General features: G+C 36.0%; 1 protein-coding gene across 3 annotated transcripts in view; it reads right to left on the bottom strand.

The window, feature by feature from the left end:
- LOC128213521 (exosome RNA helicase MTR4-like) overlaps positions 1-14,225 on the bottom strand; it is a 28,498-nt gene that overhangs the window by 12,190 nt on the left and 2,083 nt on the right. The window contains exons 1-11 of one of the 3 annotated variants that reach the window (XM_052919300.1): positions 12,764-12,903; positions 9,556-9,654; positions 8,906-8,972; positions 8,325-8,500; positions 8,006-8,180; positions 6,848-6,938; positions 6,168-6,391; positions 5,755-5,857; positions 4,932-5,146; positions 3,376-3,486; positions 866-967 (exon numbers count right to left, since the gene is read on the bottom strand). In XM_052919300.1, the coding sequence (XP_052775260.1) occupies positions 866-967; positions 3,376-3,486; positions 4,932-5,146; positions 5,755-5,857; positions 6,168-6,391; positions 6,848-6,938; positions 8,006-8,180; positions 8,325-8,500; positions 8,906-8,959 (1,251 nt within the window). In that variant the 5' untranslated portion in view covers positions 8,960-8,972; positions 9,556-9,654; positions 12,764-12,903. Of the gene's footprint in view, positions 1-865; positions 968-3,375; positions 3,487-4,931; positions 5,147-5,754; positions 5,858-6,167; positions 6,392-6,847; positions 6,939-8,005; positions 8,181-8,324; positions 8,501-8,905; positions 8,973-9,555; positions 9,655-11,968; positions 12,662-12,763; positions 12,904-14,225 lie in introns of those variants that run through there. The other 2 variants (XM_052919301.1, XM_052919299.1) reach the window with 2 other exon arrangements.

Raw genomic sequence — 14,225 nt, 5'->3', positions numbered from 1 at the left:
CTAAGTGTGACCTTGACCATTGAGGTAGGGACACGGGTCTTGCACGCGACACGTCCTCTTGGTATGTGGAACACATGTGGCAAGTTATTTTAAAATCTGTCCATACAAGGGGAAGTTACAGCCCGGACACGACAACCTATACTCTATGTCCTTATATGAAGCACTCCATTGTAAATAAACACTAAGTGTGACCTTGACCTTTGAGGTAGGGACACAGGTCTTGCACGTGACACGTCGTCTTGGTATGTGGAACACATTTGGCAAGTTATTTTAAAATCTGTCCATACAAGGAAAAGTTACAGCCCGGACACGACAACCTATACTCTATGTCCTTATATGCAGCACTCCATTGTAAATAAACACTAAGTGTGACCTTGACCTTTGAGGTAGGGACACGAGTCTTGCACGCGACACGTCGTCTTGGTATGTGGAACACATGTGGCAAGTTATTTTAAAATCTGTCCATACAAGAAAAAGTTACAGCCCGGACACGACAACCTATACTCTATGTCCTTATATGCAGCACTCCATTGTGAATAAACACTAAGTGTGACCTTGACCTTTGAGGTAGGGACACGAGTCTTGCACACCACACGTCGTCTTGGTATGTGGAACACATGTGGCAAGTTATTTTAAAATCTGTCCATACAAGGGAAAGTTATAGAGCCAAACGGACGGACGGACGGACGGTGCGATTTTAATATGCCCACCTTCGGGGGCATAAAAAGCTGTATAGACAAGGAAAACTTTTGCTATGTTTAATTTACCAAATGTCAGCAGTAACCAGAATAACATTTATTAATTTGTAACTGTGTACCAATCTTAAGCCAATCTCTTAAAGAGGTTCCCTAACAAAAGTATTTACCCATCTGAAGTCCTGGCCGTCAAACTTCCTGGCATTTGTGAACAGCACAGTTCTGGCAGGCATGTTCAGGCCCATGGCAAATGTCTCTGTGGCAAACAGCGCCTGCAAAATATTCATTTACACCATTAGAGTAGAATCATCACCATATCATTTTCCTTCCTTTGCTATAACTGCAGCCTATTCTCCCCTTTTGAAGTAAAATTTGAATCTTTTGAGTTTCCAGATATATTTGATGACAATTGAAATGTAACACTTCTTTCATGAACAACTCTACTGCATGAACAGATCAATTTTAGATCGTGTCTGTGCAAAATTCATTGATGGATCATTTCCAATTGATGGCTAGGACATGACACAAATGCTTCTCCAGTACAATGAATGTCTCATTTATCTGAACCAATAAGCTATCAATCTTGAACATGCAATAGGTTAAACTTGAATACCATCATCCTTGTGTTTCATCATTTTTTAGGGAAAAAAAGTTTGAATTTGCATGATAATAATCGAATATGGCCAATGTTGAGGTCAAACTGACAATTAGAGCAAAACTGTGGTCGTTCGAAAACAAGCGGTCGTTCCAGAACAGGCAGTCCCTCGAGGTCGGAGCTTGGTCCCAAACATTTTTCCTTCTATTTTCATATAAAATATACCTACGCTGCATCGCAACCTAAATATGTCGAGGAGTCAAGAAATATAGTCGATCCCAAGTACACAAATCATGCACAAAGCCTTGTGGCTCCCTCGAGGTCATAATTTCACACGATTTCCCAAACGAGTGTTCCAAAATAAACAAACAATTGCTAGGTGTTAATATTTTCAAAAGTTGTAAAAATTGCAATGACAGTTGGAAGGCAATTAGATAAGGTGTAAAAAACCGTTCATAACTGTTTCGTATGACCGATAGTAGTTGAAACTGGCATTTGAGAAGATAATTATGAGACGTTAATTGTGAGAAATGTAAATGAGTAATAAAAATATGAATAAACACTACCATATCGATCCAACATCGGAATCTCTGAAAAGAATTCCTTCTTGTCACTTTGCTTTGAAATATGGCAATTTTGTAAAAATAAACATTTCTATTTATTCATTAACCCTTTAGCACATAGACAAGTGGCCAGATTACACCTCCCAGTCAATAGCCATCTTACTGATAAGCAGTCCTTATCTGTATAGGTACTTTTCAGGATATTCGAAAATGTGCAAATGAATACAGCAGTATGACCTTAAAATCAATATTACTCCAAATAATTGTTTCCAAATCTTTTTTATGTAAATACATTTTTTTATAGGTAATTAATTTATCTAATAAATGGTGTCAATGATGAAATATAAAATTCTTTTATTTCATCTGTGAATGCATTTCCAAGATGGAATTGTAACATTTCATTGAAATATCATAATTGCATTAAATCAAAGGGTAATAATATGCTGGGATCGATCTAAATTTTATTACCCCTATCATAAAAAAGACACATCTGGATTAAAAAAACGACAATTGATGTTCTTGTGTATAACATACACAGAAATGTGGCAGGAATATCCGGTGTCATCCAGCTGAGAGATCCAGTCCAGAGTGTCTGTTTAACTTTATTACCCCCTCATAAAATTCTTTACAAAAAGAAAGCCGATAAATGTTTTCCAAGTAATGAATAAAAAGATCTAAATCATCAAGCGCTTGCACAAATGTTGTTTACTTGACCTATTTTACGACCGGAACCATGCTGGCCATCGATTAGCTCAGCAGAAAATTTACTCATCATTTTCTCAGCTACTTATTGTTTCTATTGTTTGTAACACAAAATATTATCTACAAATAATTATTATCTTTATTGATTTCAATGGTAAATTAATCTGACATAATAATTTCATTGATTTACGCATCAATGTTTTGGGGGAAATTCCATACTGTACAGTACTGCCATTCCTCGAGGTTTTATTACGTCACAGTAGGATCTCACACCTGTGATTGGCAGTATAAATAATGACCTTCAAGTTTTAGCAGACAACATTTTCGAGGGAAAATCAATACACAAAAGGTTAATCTTCAGCTTTAAAAACATCCGGGATATTGTTTACAAAAAGAAAGATGCAATATTGAAGTATTGAAATGACCCTATTGAAATATGCGGGACATGCGTTTACATCCAGTAGTGTATAGGGTCGGCCAGATGCGTTTACATCTGCTAATGAGCTATGTCGGCCTATCTCGTATACATGCGCTAAAGGGTTAATTGATATTTCTTTTACATTTTACATTTAGTATACATTTCGTATACCACAGCCTTTGAACATATAAGCAAGACTTCAAACTTAAAATAAACTAAAGATATTTCATAACAGACTGGAAAATTGAAATTCAGGGCTTTCGAAACATTGGTTCCCTCGAGGTTTTTGCCCTGTCCCCGGCGTCCTCGAGCAATCGCAGTTTTACTGTATTTGTTAATATTCCATCATCACTAGGGTGTTATTTCACTATTATCCAACACATATGCTACTAAGTACCATACCTTGATCAGCCCCTCGGAGAAGAGAATCTCGATGGTTTCTTTGAGCAGGGGCAGGAGACCGCCGTGATGGATCCCTATACCCTTCTTCAGCAGTGGTAACACATGTTCAACCTGGGGTTCAAGTGAGGGGGTAACAAATATTTCAAACAGTTCTTTTAAAAGCCCAGATCCAAAGCTATACTTGATATAACAAGAGCTGTCACAGCGCGCTCGACTATTCCGCCGCTTATTAGTGTAAGGATTGAAAAGTTTTGGCCAAACATGCATGGATCACTGTTAGATTAGATTTCAATGCAATTCATGATGTGCTGAGATAGTAACATAAATGTGGTTACATGGAAAATTTCAACCAGATTTTTTAAGTCTAATAATAAATGTCAATTATTTGCAAAATACAGTTATATATCTTGGTTATTCAATTACGTTGAGTGATTGAATACCATTCTATAAAGTCTCAATTCAATACATCGAGTAGTTGCTTAGAAATTAACCTGTGTGTGCTTACACGCAAAACCTTAACCAGAATTTCTATGTCGAATAATAAAGGGCAATTATTTGCATTAAATGAAACTAAAGTTATCTAACTTGGTAAATTAAGTAGGTTGGATGGTTGAGTACCATTGCATCGAGTCTCAATGCAATACATCAAGTAGTTGCTTTGATATTAAAATAATGTGTGCTTGCACACAAAACCTTAACCAGAATTTCTAAATCGAATAATAAAGGGCAATTATTTGCATTAAATGCAAAATAGATTATCTAACTTGGTTAATTAATTAGGTTGGATGGTTGAGTACCATTGTATCAAGTCTCAATGCAATACCACAAGTAGTTGCAGAGATATTAACCTATGTGTGCTTGCACGCAAAACCTTAACCAGAATTTCTAAGTGGAATAATAAAGGCCTATTATTTGAATTAAATGCAAAGTAGAGTTATCTAACTTGGTTAATTAAGTAGGTTGGATGGTTGAGTACCAATGTATCAAGTCTCAATGCAATAACTCAAGTAGTTGCAGAGATATTAACCTATGTGTGCTTGCATACAAAACCTTAACAAGAATTTCTATGTCAAATAATAAAGGCCTATTATTGGCATTAAATGCAAAGTAGAGTTATCAAACTTGGTTAATTAAGTAGGTTGGATGGTTGAGTACCAATGTATAAAGTCTCAATGCAATACTTCAAGTAGTTGCTGAGATATTAACCTATATGTGCTTGAACGCAAAACCTTAACCAAGGGGTGAAACCGACGCCAACTTTTGGGTGAGTAGTATAGCTCTCCATATTCTTCGAATAGTCGAGCTAAAAAAGGAAAATGTAATAAAAACCTCCTCATCAAAAGGAACAAAGAAGCCATCTAATCTAATGAAAGCAAATTATATTTCTCTCCTGAAACTATAGGTTAAACACAATAATACTATGCATTATTAACTATGAACAAAGGGCATCTGCATGTACATATGCAGCGTAATCACCCTTCTTTCTGAGGTTTGTTACTTAAGTTGTATTTTACATTACTTTACATTTCAACAAGCATAAACATGATGCATCGTACCTGTGGTAGTTTCTTGTCTTCATCAGACAGTGCATCAATGGCATTGTTGAACACTTCCTGAACGAGGTTCTTCTCCTCATCCGTGTTGAAGTCGAGTTTCGTCATCTGCATGGCGTACGCCTCACAGTCCTTCTTGCTGAAGCTGAATACAATCACCGGGGCAAACTTGCGCTCCAGAATCATCTTCACAATCTTGTAACAATTGCTTTCTTGCTCTGGAAATATAGTAATTTTTGGGATGATATTGTTGATGTTTAGTGTTTGTTTTTTTCAAACGAAAAATTAGGTTGATTGCCCTAATCAAAATCCCCAAAAGGGTACCGGTACTTTTTTACAAACAAAAAAGATCTCAAAATTCACAATGCTTAAGGATTTTTTTTAAAACTAAGACAGATATGTTTAAATTCCGACTTATTCACTTAAAATTCTTCAAACCCAGGATCTTGCAGCAGACTTTGCTTTGTTTCTTAGTTTGAAATATACCATGGAGAATTCACAACTAGACATTTTGTCGCTAATTTCACAATTTTAGGAGCCCTGGCCCAAAAAGGTTAAACAAACACTGGGTTAATTAAATTGCAAAATTATATCCCTTCTTTCTACCTACATGTACACTGTCCATGCAATTAAATGAGATGTGAGTTGTCACAATATAGAAATTGTGTTAAAAAGAGCCAAAGACAAGCAATAAAACAAACTACATATTACTTACCCCAATTGAATACATTCATAACGTAAAAAATACACAAACAACCATTTTTTAATCTATCACACATTGCATCCTAACTGATCATACACATTTACGTATAAGAGCCAAACTTACGTTTGAAGCCCCCTTTTCTCCCGCGCTGATCTCCCTTGCCTGCATCCCCAGCGTCTTTCAGAACAGACATGGCTGTGTTAAAGTTCTCCTCCCGAAACTCACCCTGAAACATAGCAGATGTGTGTATGATCAAACTATCAAGTTGCCTTTAGCCAGTCATTACTAAGCACTTGTATGCCAATGTTTTCACCATATATAGGTCAAACACATTTAACAACTGGGAATCTAGTAGTCAGCCTGTACAAAATGCCACATGCAAGATGCTTGTGGTGTGTAAAATCAGTTTTGAGATTTTATTTTATTTTACTACATAATAGAGCCATATATGAAGATTTACCACTGACAAAATATGTTTCTAGGTCAACCAAATATTTGCCTGACAACTACCAATCTGTCAAATGTTATAAGCTTACATTCTCATCGACCACAAGATGGATGCCATCCCCACCGGAGGGGAAGAGGTAGTGTTGAAGAGGGGTGGGTCGGTAGTCTGTGTACACCACATGGCAGGGCTGGTCGTGCAGGTAGCAGATCCACTCGGCAAACTGGCGGGCATTTGGGATAGTGGCAGACAGGAACACATAGTGCACATTGTCTGGCAGTAGGATTATAGTCTCCTCCCAGACCACACCACGCTCTGGATAAAGATAATAACATTAGAGGGATGTCTTCTTGTTAATATGCAAGTTATAAATGCACAATAGGTTAAAAGATGGTAAAAAGGCTAATAAGAACCTTGGACACTATCTATATGAATTTGCCTATAGTAATAATGAAAAGCAAATTTAACAAAATCACATTATTTAGGTACATGGGTTAAAAACAATTTAAGTTTTCTGAAAGTGATCCAGTATTTTAGATTCTTAAAAAAATGGAAAAACTTCTTGAATTTTACATCTTAGATATATTTTTCCACTATACTGTATGCAATATATTTGAATTCAACATTATTTCCCACATGCATCGAAGATATAATTTACATAAATGTGATTTATATCAAAATACATATCTTGTGAAAGGTGCAGGAGGGAGAGGGGATAATATTCTGTATTGATTGACCACTCAGGCAATATCCTCTATATAACAAAGTTACCTTTATCCCTCATGTAGTGGATTTCATCAAAAATAACCCAGCCCACTTCCCGCATGATTTCTGAGCCTCGGTAAAGCATGCTCCTCAAGATCTGCAGATATCAAGTGTTTACACATGTAACACATCAAACATTAAAAAATAAAGCTAAGAATAACCTTTCATAATGTAAGCAAACATTGGGTTTGTGAGCTTGATATTACATATAAATATAAATAACAATGCGAGTCAGTTGCCACTAATAGAGAACTACTCTCTAATGCATTTTACCTGTGCAGGCTTGTGCTAATTTCAACAACTGTAAGTTGCATAGGGACTTTCTGTACTTGTGTATATTCAATTATTGTGACAAACTTTTTATGAAATGAAATCAAGACACAGGGCTTTTTTCCCCATTTAATATATACTTTTTGGCATTATGAACATAGTTGGTAACAGGTATAAAAAAATCCAAAAAAGCCTTGAGTAATAATTAAAACTCCCTATTTTAGTTTTTAAAGCAAAAATTATTATATTTCAACTGACTTTTATAAGTATATAATTCAACAAGAGCTGTCATAAGACAGGGCGCTCAACTATATGACAATTTGTCTAAAAGTGAATACAATAATGATGTTATATGTGCCTGTCAAAGAAATAGAAAAGTCAAATTAAAAAGTAAACAAGAAACGCTGCAATGCGACCAAACCAGGTTTCAATGATTGATAGAAGATCTTCAGCCGTTCGTTGTGAGATTCAGTTTCTACTAAGTTTTTTTTACTATTTTTTGTAACAGTTACCATGACCTTGATCCTTGGGGTCCCAAATGCAATCCATTTGAAGTCCTCCATAAACTCTTCCTACATACCAAGTTTGATCACAATACGTCAACCCTAACTAAAGTTATTCAGTACCAAACAGTTATCTATTTTTAATAGCAGTGAACTTGACCTTGACCCATGGGGCCCCTACCGCAATCCCATCAAAGGTCTCCATTAACTCTTTCTACATACCATTTTAATCTCAAAATGTCAACCCTAACTTTAGTCATTCAGTTCCAACTATTTTCTATTTTTAACTTAAACCGGAAGCCTCATTATTCTTTAAACTGCTGAGCTAATAATTACAGAAGTAATTTTTAGTTAAATTCCTGAAATAAGTTTAAAAGGGACGAAACTATACCTCAGTGGTCATGACTAGACAACTTGCGGTGGGATTGATCGTTACATCTCCCGTCATAAGACCGACATCTTGGAACTCCTCAAACAACTCTCGGTACTTCTGGTTGCTCAAGGCCTTGATCGGGGTTGTGTAGATGACTCGCTGCTTGTCGCGAAGTGACATTGCTATGGCATAGCTGAAAGACACAATAAAACAAGTTTCATTAATTGTGGCACAAAAAAACAGATAAAAAACAACCACATGCAAAATTATGAGTTAAGAAATAACAAGTGCACAATTATTACAACATATTAACAATTATACACATGATCCCACTCACACTGCCACAACTGTTTTCCCGGCAGATGTGTGAGCGGACACGAGGACAGACTGATTATTCTCAAGACACAGAAGGGCCTCCTTCTGGAACGGGTCGAGGATGAAAGGGTACGTCTTGGCTGGCTCTGTGCTCACTGTTTGAAGGGGAACAAACTCTGTTTCCGGTGGGATGGCAACCTGGGAAGATGTTAATAAAATTTTAATAACCGTCTTTTAAACAATTTTTATATTAAGAAGTGTAAGTGGGAGTGTAAGCAGGTTCTGAAATTCACAATATGCATGAAGTTTGAAAAGAATTTACAATCATAAACCAGAATAAATTGCCAATTCACTACCTTGTAGTGATGGATAAGAACAACCCAGCAAGTTCAAATCAAGTTCAAGCTTGTAAACAAATTTGGGTCTGTTAATATGCTCATATATTTAGGCTTGTGGGCTATTTTGATAATATGAACATAAATTTACAATTATTGTATTCTGACTTGTTTAATTTTTAATACTTGCCTGGTACTATGAAACAAAATGAGACGTAAATCAGGAAAGCAATCCAAATGTAAGATTTCATGAAACTCCAGTGTGTACCTCATGGAGACAAGCCTCGACAGTTTCCACAGTGTGAACCTGGATCCTCTGCATCACCTCCAGACGACTGAAATACAACAACTTAATAACATTGGCATGATCTGTTCAGGTTCTTTTCCATGACATACTTTTAACGTGCTCCCATATACATTGTAGCTTGTAAGGGGGAGTTAATCTTGAAGATATCTCCGTAACCAAAAATGCTAGGAGGTCGATACTGGTCTTGAAATTTAGGTTTCTCGATTCCCTATGTAACGCCAACATGCATCATTCAATGTAAGTTCTTGGTTAACAGAATAATGCAAGGCCAGTCAAAGTGGTCGAACTCCAAACTAAACACTGAGTAAAGTCATTCACACACTACCTGAAATCCAAAAGCAGATCATATGTGTTTCATATGTGTATCATATGTGTATAGTATTGTGGCCTCAATAATTTCAGCTCTATAATTTTTAACTATTAATGCTTTTTAGTTTTGGGCACATGTAACAGTCTCTGTATGGACAGGGTGTCAAATATCACAACTTCAGTTGAGTATGGAAATTGTAGTTGAATGAAATGCCAAAAGTCATAATGCTCTTCCATCTCATTTCTCAATCTCAAAACTGTAATTTAACTTTATTTATTAATCTTGACATATATGAGCATACCCAGTTCCGTCAGTCTTTGTTTTTTTCGTCTGTTGGTCTTCATCTTCTAATTGCTCAGCCTGGCGTTTTCCAACTATACTCTTCAACAAGTCATCAGCTCTGAAACAAATTAAATACATTTATACACAAGTGTTTAAAGATATAAAAACACTTAATAATCTGAACAGTAACTATACCTTTAAAATACCCCCCCTCTGCAGGGGTCGAATTTAGCATAAGCTTGCAAGCCCTGTGGTGGCAAAACATTCTCCTGGCTTGCTCAACGTGTGGATTTTTAAAGAGCAGAGCTTTTCTTATTTGTTTTACACCATGCACTAGTGTTAGAAATCGGGCCTGTGCATCCAAAAGTCTAATTTCAATGATTGTCACTGTACACTTAAGAGACTGTTTACTTTAAAATGCAACAGTTAAACATTGTGAAATACACAACGATTAAGTTTACTTATCTCCATAAAATCGACAACAATGTGAATGCACGTCCATTCAAGCTTTATACATAATGTGAATTTCTATAAATTATATTCATTATGAATTTATTGTGAAATAAGCAACTGAAAACACAAACATTGCAATAACTAGCAAGGGTATCACTTGCATGACTGTAAGCAACACACTTTAGCCACATGAAAGCACCATGCACTTGATGTGAAGAACTCTCACATTTCTTTTGGTTGCCAGATAAAATTGTTACTTATAAAAAATTGAAATATAATACATTATCATTACAATGTGTAACTTTGGATACATTAACCCCGATGCCAGGGCTCTTTATGTGTATTTTGTGAAAAAGACCCACGCCAAATTGGTAAAATTTACGTTGTAAAAAAACCTAACGGAAGAAGTGTTCTGCTGCGCACATGGGTGAAAGTTGGAAATTTTAAAAAACCTGAAATATTTTGCTGGGTGCCTGGTGGCCGCAGGGCCCCCAGTGGGTCCAGGGCAAAGCCCTGGCAGGGGGTCCAGGGGGCCAGAGGCCCCCGGAAGCTCCTGAGATTTAAGAATTTTAAGGGTATAAAATGCCATTCCAGAGTATAAATTGACTATGAAATACAAATGAAGCCTGTCTTAAATTACTTTAATGTATGGCTAAAATATATTTTCTACACTCTTAAAAAGAAAAAAAATACTAATACAAGAAAATGATACCATTAATGAATTTTATTCCTAAACTGATTCGTTTGGTAGGAAATGAATCAACAAGCCTAAATTGTACATATATCTGTCATACATAGACACAATCATTACAATAAGAGTGAACCACAACAAACTATAATTAATAAATTTTATTTACATGATTGGTTTTTACACATGATTTATTCGCCAAATGATTACGATCCGCAGAGTGATTTCCCTATCTATCACCGTTTTTGTCAACCTCAGACAAACATTCCCACCTCCACTCTTTTTTTTACTTCCTTTTCTAAGTCATGCGTATTATAACCGGTCGCAAAAACTTCATTTTCAGAACTATTTTGTTTGATCAACAATCGTCTGCATTAAATGACAGTTGCTAATAATAACAATGTCGGCCATCTTTATGTGCCGTCCATAAGTAATAAAAGACACGCTATTTCATTGGAGGGCAGAATCGAGTAAGCCAATCAAAAGTATCCTTTCACACGAATGACGTATAGGGTTTTCCTTGACCTCGTTTGTTGGAATTACGATTCAGCGATTCTCGATGAATGTGGATCGCATACCGAGTCTGTTTGGCTGTAAGCGAACAAAAGATCAGCTATCTCCGTAAATGATATAAAAACGCGCACTTGCTCAAGCGTGCACCTGCTTGATCGCAAAAATGGAGGTTGTGAAATCGGACTTATTGTTGACCTCTGCCAAATATGATCGAAATTCGGAGGAGGAGTTGGGTCATACCCCTAACCCCCCTTTGAAAATCTCAACTGATTTAAACGATTTGGAAAAATGACCCCTCTGGATCAGGAAAAACCGGAAATCCGGCATAAACCGGAAAACTTTCACCCATGTCAGCGCATCAAGCTTTTGAAATTTTTAAGGTTGAAAGTGTAATGTTATGAAGAACGACTGTATGTGTTCTAACTATTTATTATTGATACATATGATATTGGTGAGGATGGTACAGCTCTGACTGCTAGAGATAAACTGACCACCTGTGTTGGCTGGCTGGCCTTATCATACAAGGTGAACTATAAATAGCGGGAGGAATCAATTCATTGCCGTATAATGTTACAGAGAACAAGCTTTTTCATCTAAATTTTATGTAAAACATGCTCCTTTTCTATCTTAAGTTTAGAAATATATGACAAAACATGGTTTTCACCAATCAAATGTTTCAAAAGTCAAAAATGTATAAGACCAATGCTCTTATAGTATGGAAATCTGAATTTTACCAAATTTCTGCGCTTATAATGTTATTATATAAATATATTTTTACCACTTGACAGATGATTATGCAAGAAGTTGTTGTTGCAGCTACAGAAGTTTGAACATCAGCATCGTCAATTTTTATCCGAGGCCAAGATGCACTACTTGGAAACCCCTTTTTTCTGATTTTTCCACAATAAAACTAGCTTTTATGCGACATTTTTACTAGTGTGGTTTCCATTCACAAAAAAAAATGGGTTTGGAGGCATGGCAAATAGGGTTGGTCCTGTCAACGTAACTGTCACCTGTGGTCTCACACATTTAAAATTTTAGTCCCAAATATCAGGGTTCGAATTTAGACTCGCATACTCGCAAAATGCGAGCGACATTTGCAAATTGCGAGTGACTTTTATTCAAGCTCGCAAAATAAGCGGCATGTTTACACTACCAGTATAAAGAAGACAGTACGTAGTCACGCTCTAGTACGTTTTCCAAAATTGAACAAATACGGAAAAGGCTGAGTTTTTTCTCGAATCTTTCCGGGATGCTTCGAGGTGTGCATAGTACAAAGTGAATACAAATGACGTAATCACCTAGCTCAATCATTGGCTAAATTTAGCGCTTTCGCGCACTATATGTAAACCCCATTAACCTTTGAATATATTTCCGTCCAACTGTCAAAATGAATAGACTTCGTTGATCGATTTATTTCATGGTCCAACAGTGATTTTTTTTGGCTAATTTTAGGTACGAATATCGGCCCTTTCCCCTCGCCAAAAAGCCTCCATTTTTCCCCAAAAATCGCCAGTTTTTCCCAAAAACAGAATTCAGTTTTCCCCTTTTTCCTGAGTTTCTTTCTACTTACAATATAAACCTGCAAGATAATTTCCCATTTCATTCAAGCTACTTCTATTTTATACATTTTTTGATAGCAATATTTCAGATATAAGAAGTCCTCGTATCCGCCAAAATCCGGTCAAGGTAACCGCAAAATAGCCAATTTTTGTTTACAAACTTTTTTGCCAGGGTCATTTTGCAGGACGCACCGTTATTTTCCAGCTTCCGGTTTTAATTATCAGTTTACTTTCAGTTTCTCGTAATGCAAAATACACGATCAACCGGACAATTGTTGCCATAGTCAATAAAGTATGGTACTTTAATAGTAAACAACAGCAGTTTCATAGCGTAGAAGGGAATTTATGTCTGTTTTAAGTATCAATGTTTTGTACTCAACTGTTTAGTTCTAGAGTGCAAAACTTGATACACAGACTTCATGCAACTACATGGTAGTGTTGTGAATCAGTTCCAATTTTACTATTGATAATCGGTTCCACTCAAGTAACCGATTATCCATAGTACAATCGTTTTTTTAAAATACTAGATAAAACCTAAAGTGAAGTTTTATTCATGCACATTATTAAACTCTTAATCATTATATGCATATACGTTATGTCTATGATTAAAGTTATTAAGTGTTGTTGTATAAAAAATAGGTTATTTTTACTTGCTCATTGTGGCTTTCATCAGCTATTTTGTTAAAGATAACATCTGAACACTTAGGCCACAACAAATTGATCATTTGTTCTACGGATTTTGCCCAAAAAAAGTAGGAGCGAGCGAGCGAAAAAAAAATTAAAATACTTTTTTTTAAATTTAAGGCAATTCAGAGGCGAGCGCAAGGCGAAAAATAAAATAAAAATTAAAAAGTTTATTTCTTACTAAATTTATCATGCAATATGTCAAGAAATGCTTTTTAATTGCAAACATAGGTTCTTAGTTTAAATATAAATGAAGTTTGAATATAAATGAAACGGTTTTGATTGTATCACATGAAAATCTGTCTCAATATATCCCGATTAAATTGCGGGAAAACACAATTGAAGCAGTATTAATCAAATCTGCAAATGTGGCACCGGTCATTATATTACAGCAGGTGGTGGAATAAAGATGTTTCCCTTTCAAGACCTCGCCTTTACCACGAACAATAGGTTTATAGGTCCGTGCCTTGAAAAAAAATCATGACACCCTCCATAGCTTCAATGCCCGTAAGAAACAGGCCCCTTTAATAACAGGCCACTTTACTACAAATCGATCAAAGAAAACAAATGGATAAGAACAAAAAATTGAGAAAATTAAAACAGTCATTTTACTTATAAAAGGTTTTATTTTCTGATTTTACTGATATTATTTTTATACTGTACATGTATGTGTAATGCACTAGTCAATTGTAACCACGACCCCCATGGTCCGGGGAATAGCGGGGACTTTGACTTTCGGTCCAGCCAACTCCAGGTAAAACCAACGGCACTGCGGGGCCACCTGGAAGG

The sequence above is a fragment of the Mya arenaria genome, chromosome 13 (genome assembly GCF_026914265.1).
Source record: "Mya arenaria isolate MELC-2E11 chromosome 13, ASM2691426v1".
Lineage (NCBI taxonomy): Eukaryota > Metazoa > Mollusca > Bivalvia > Myida > Myidae > Mya > Mya arenaria.
This window is presented reverse-complemented; position numbering and strand designations above follow the sequence as displayed.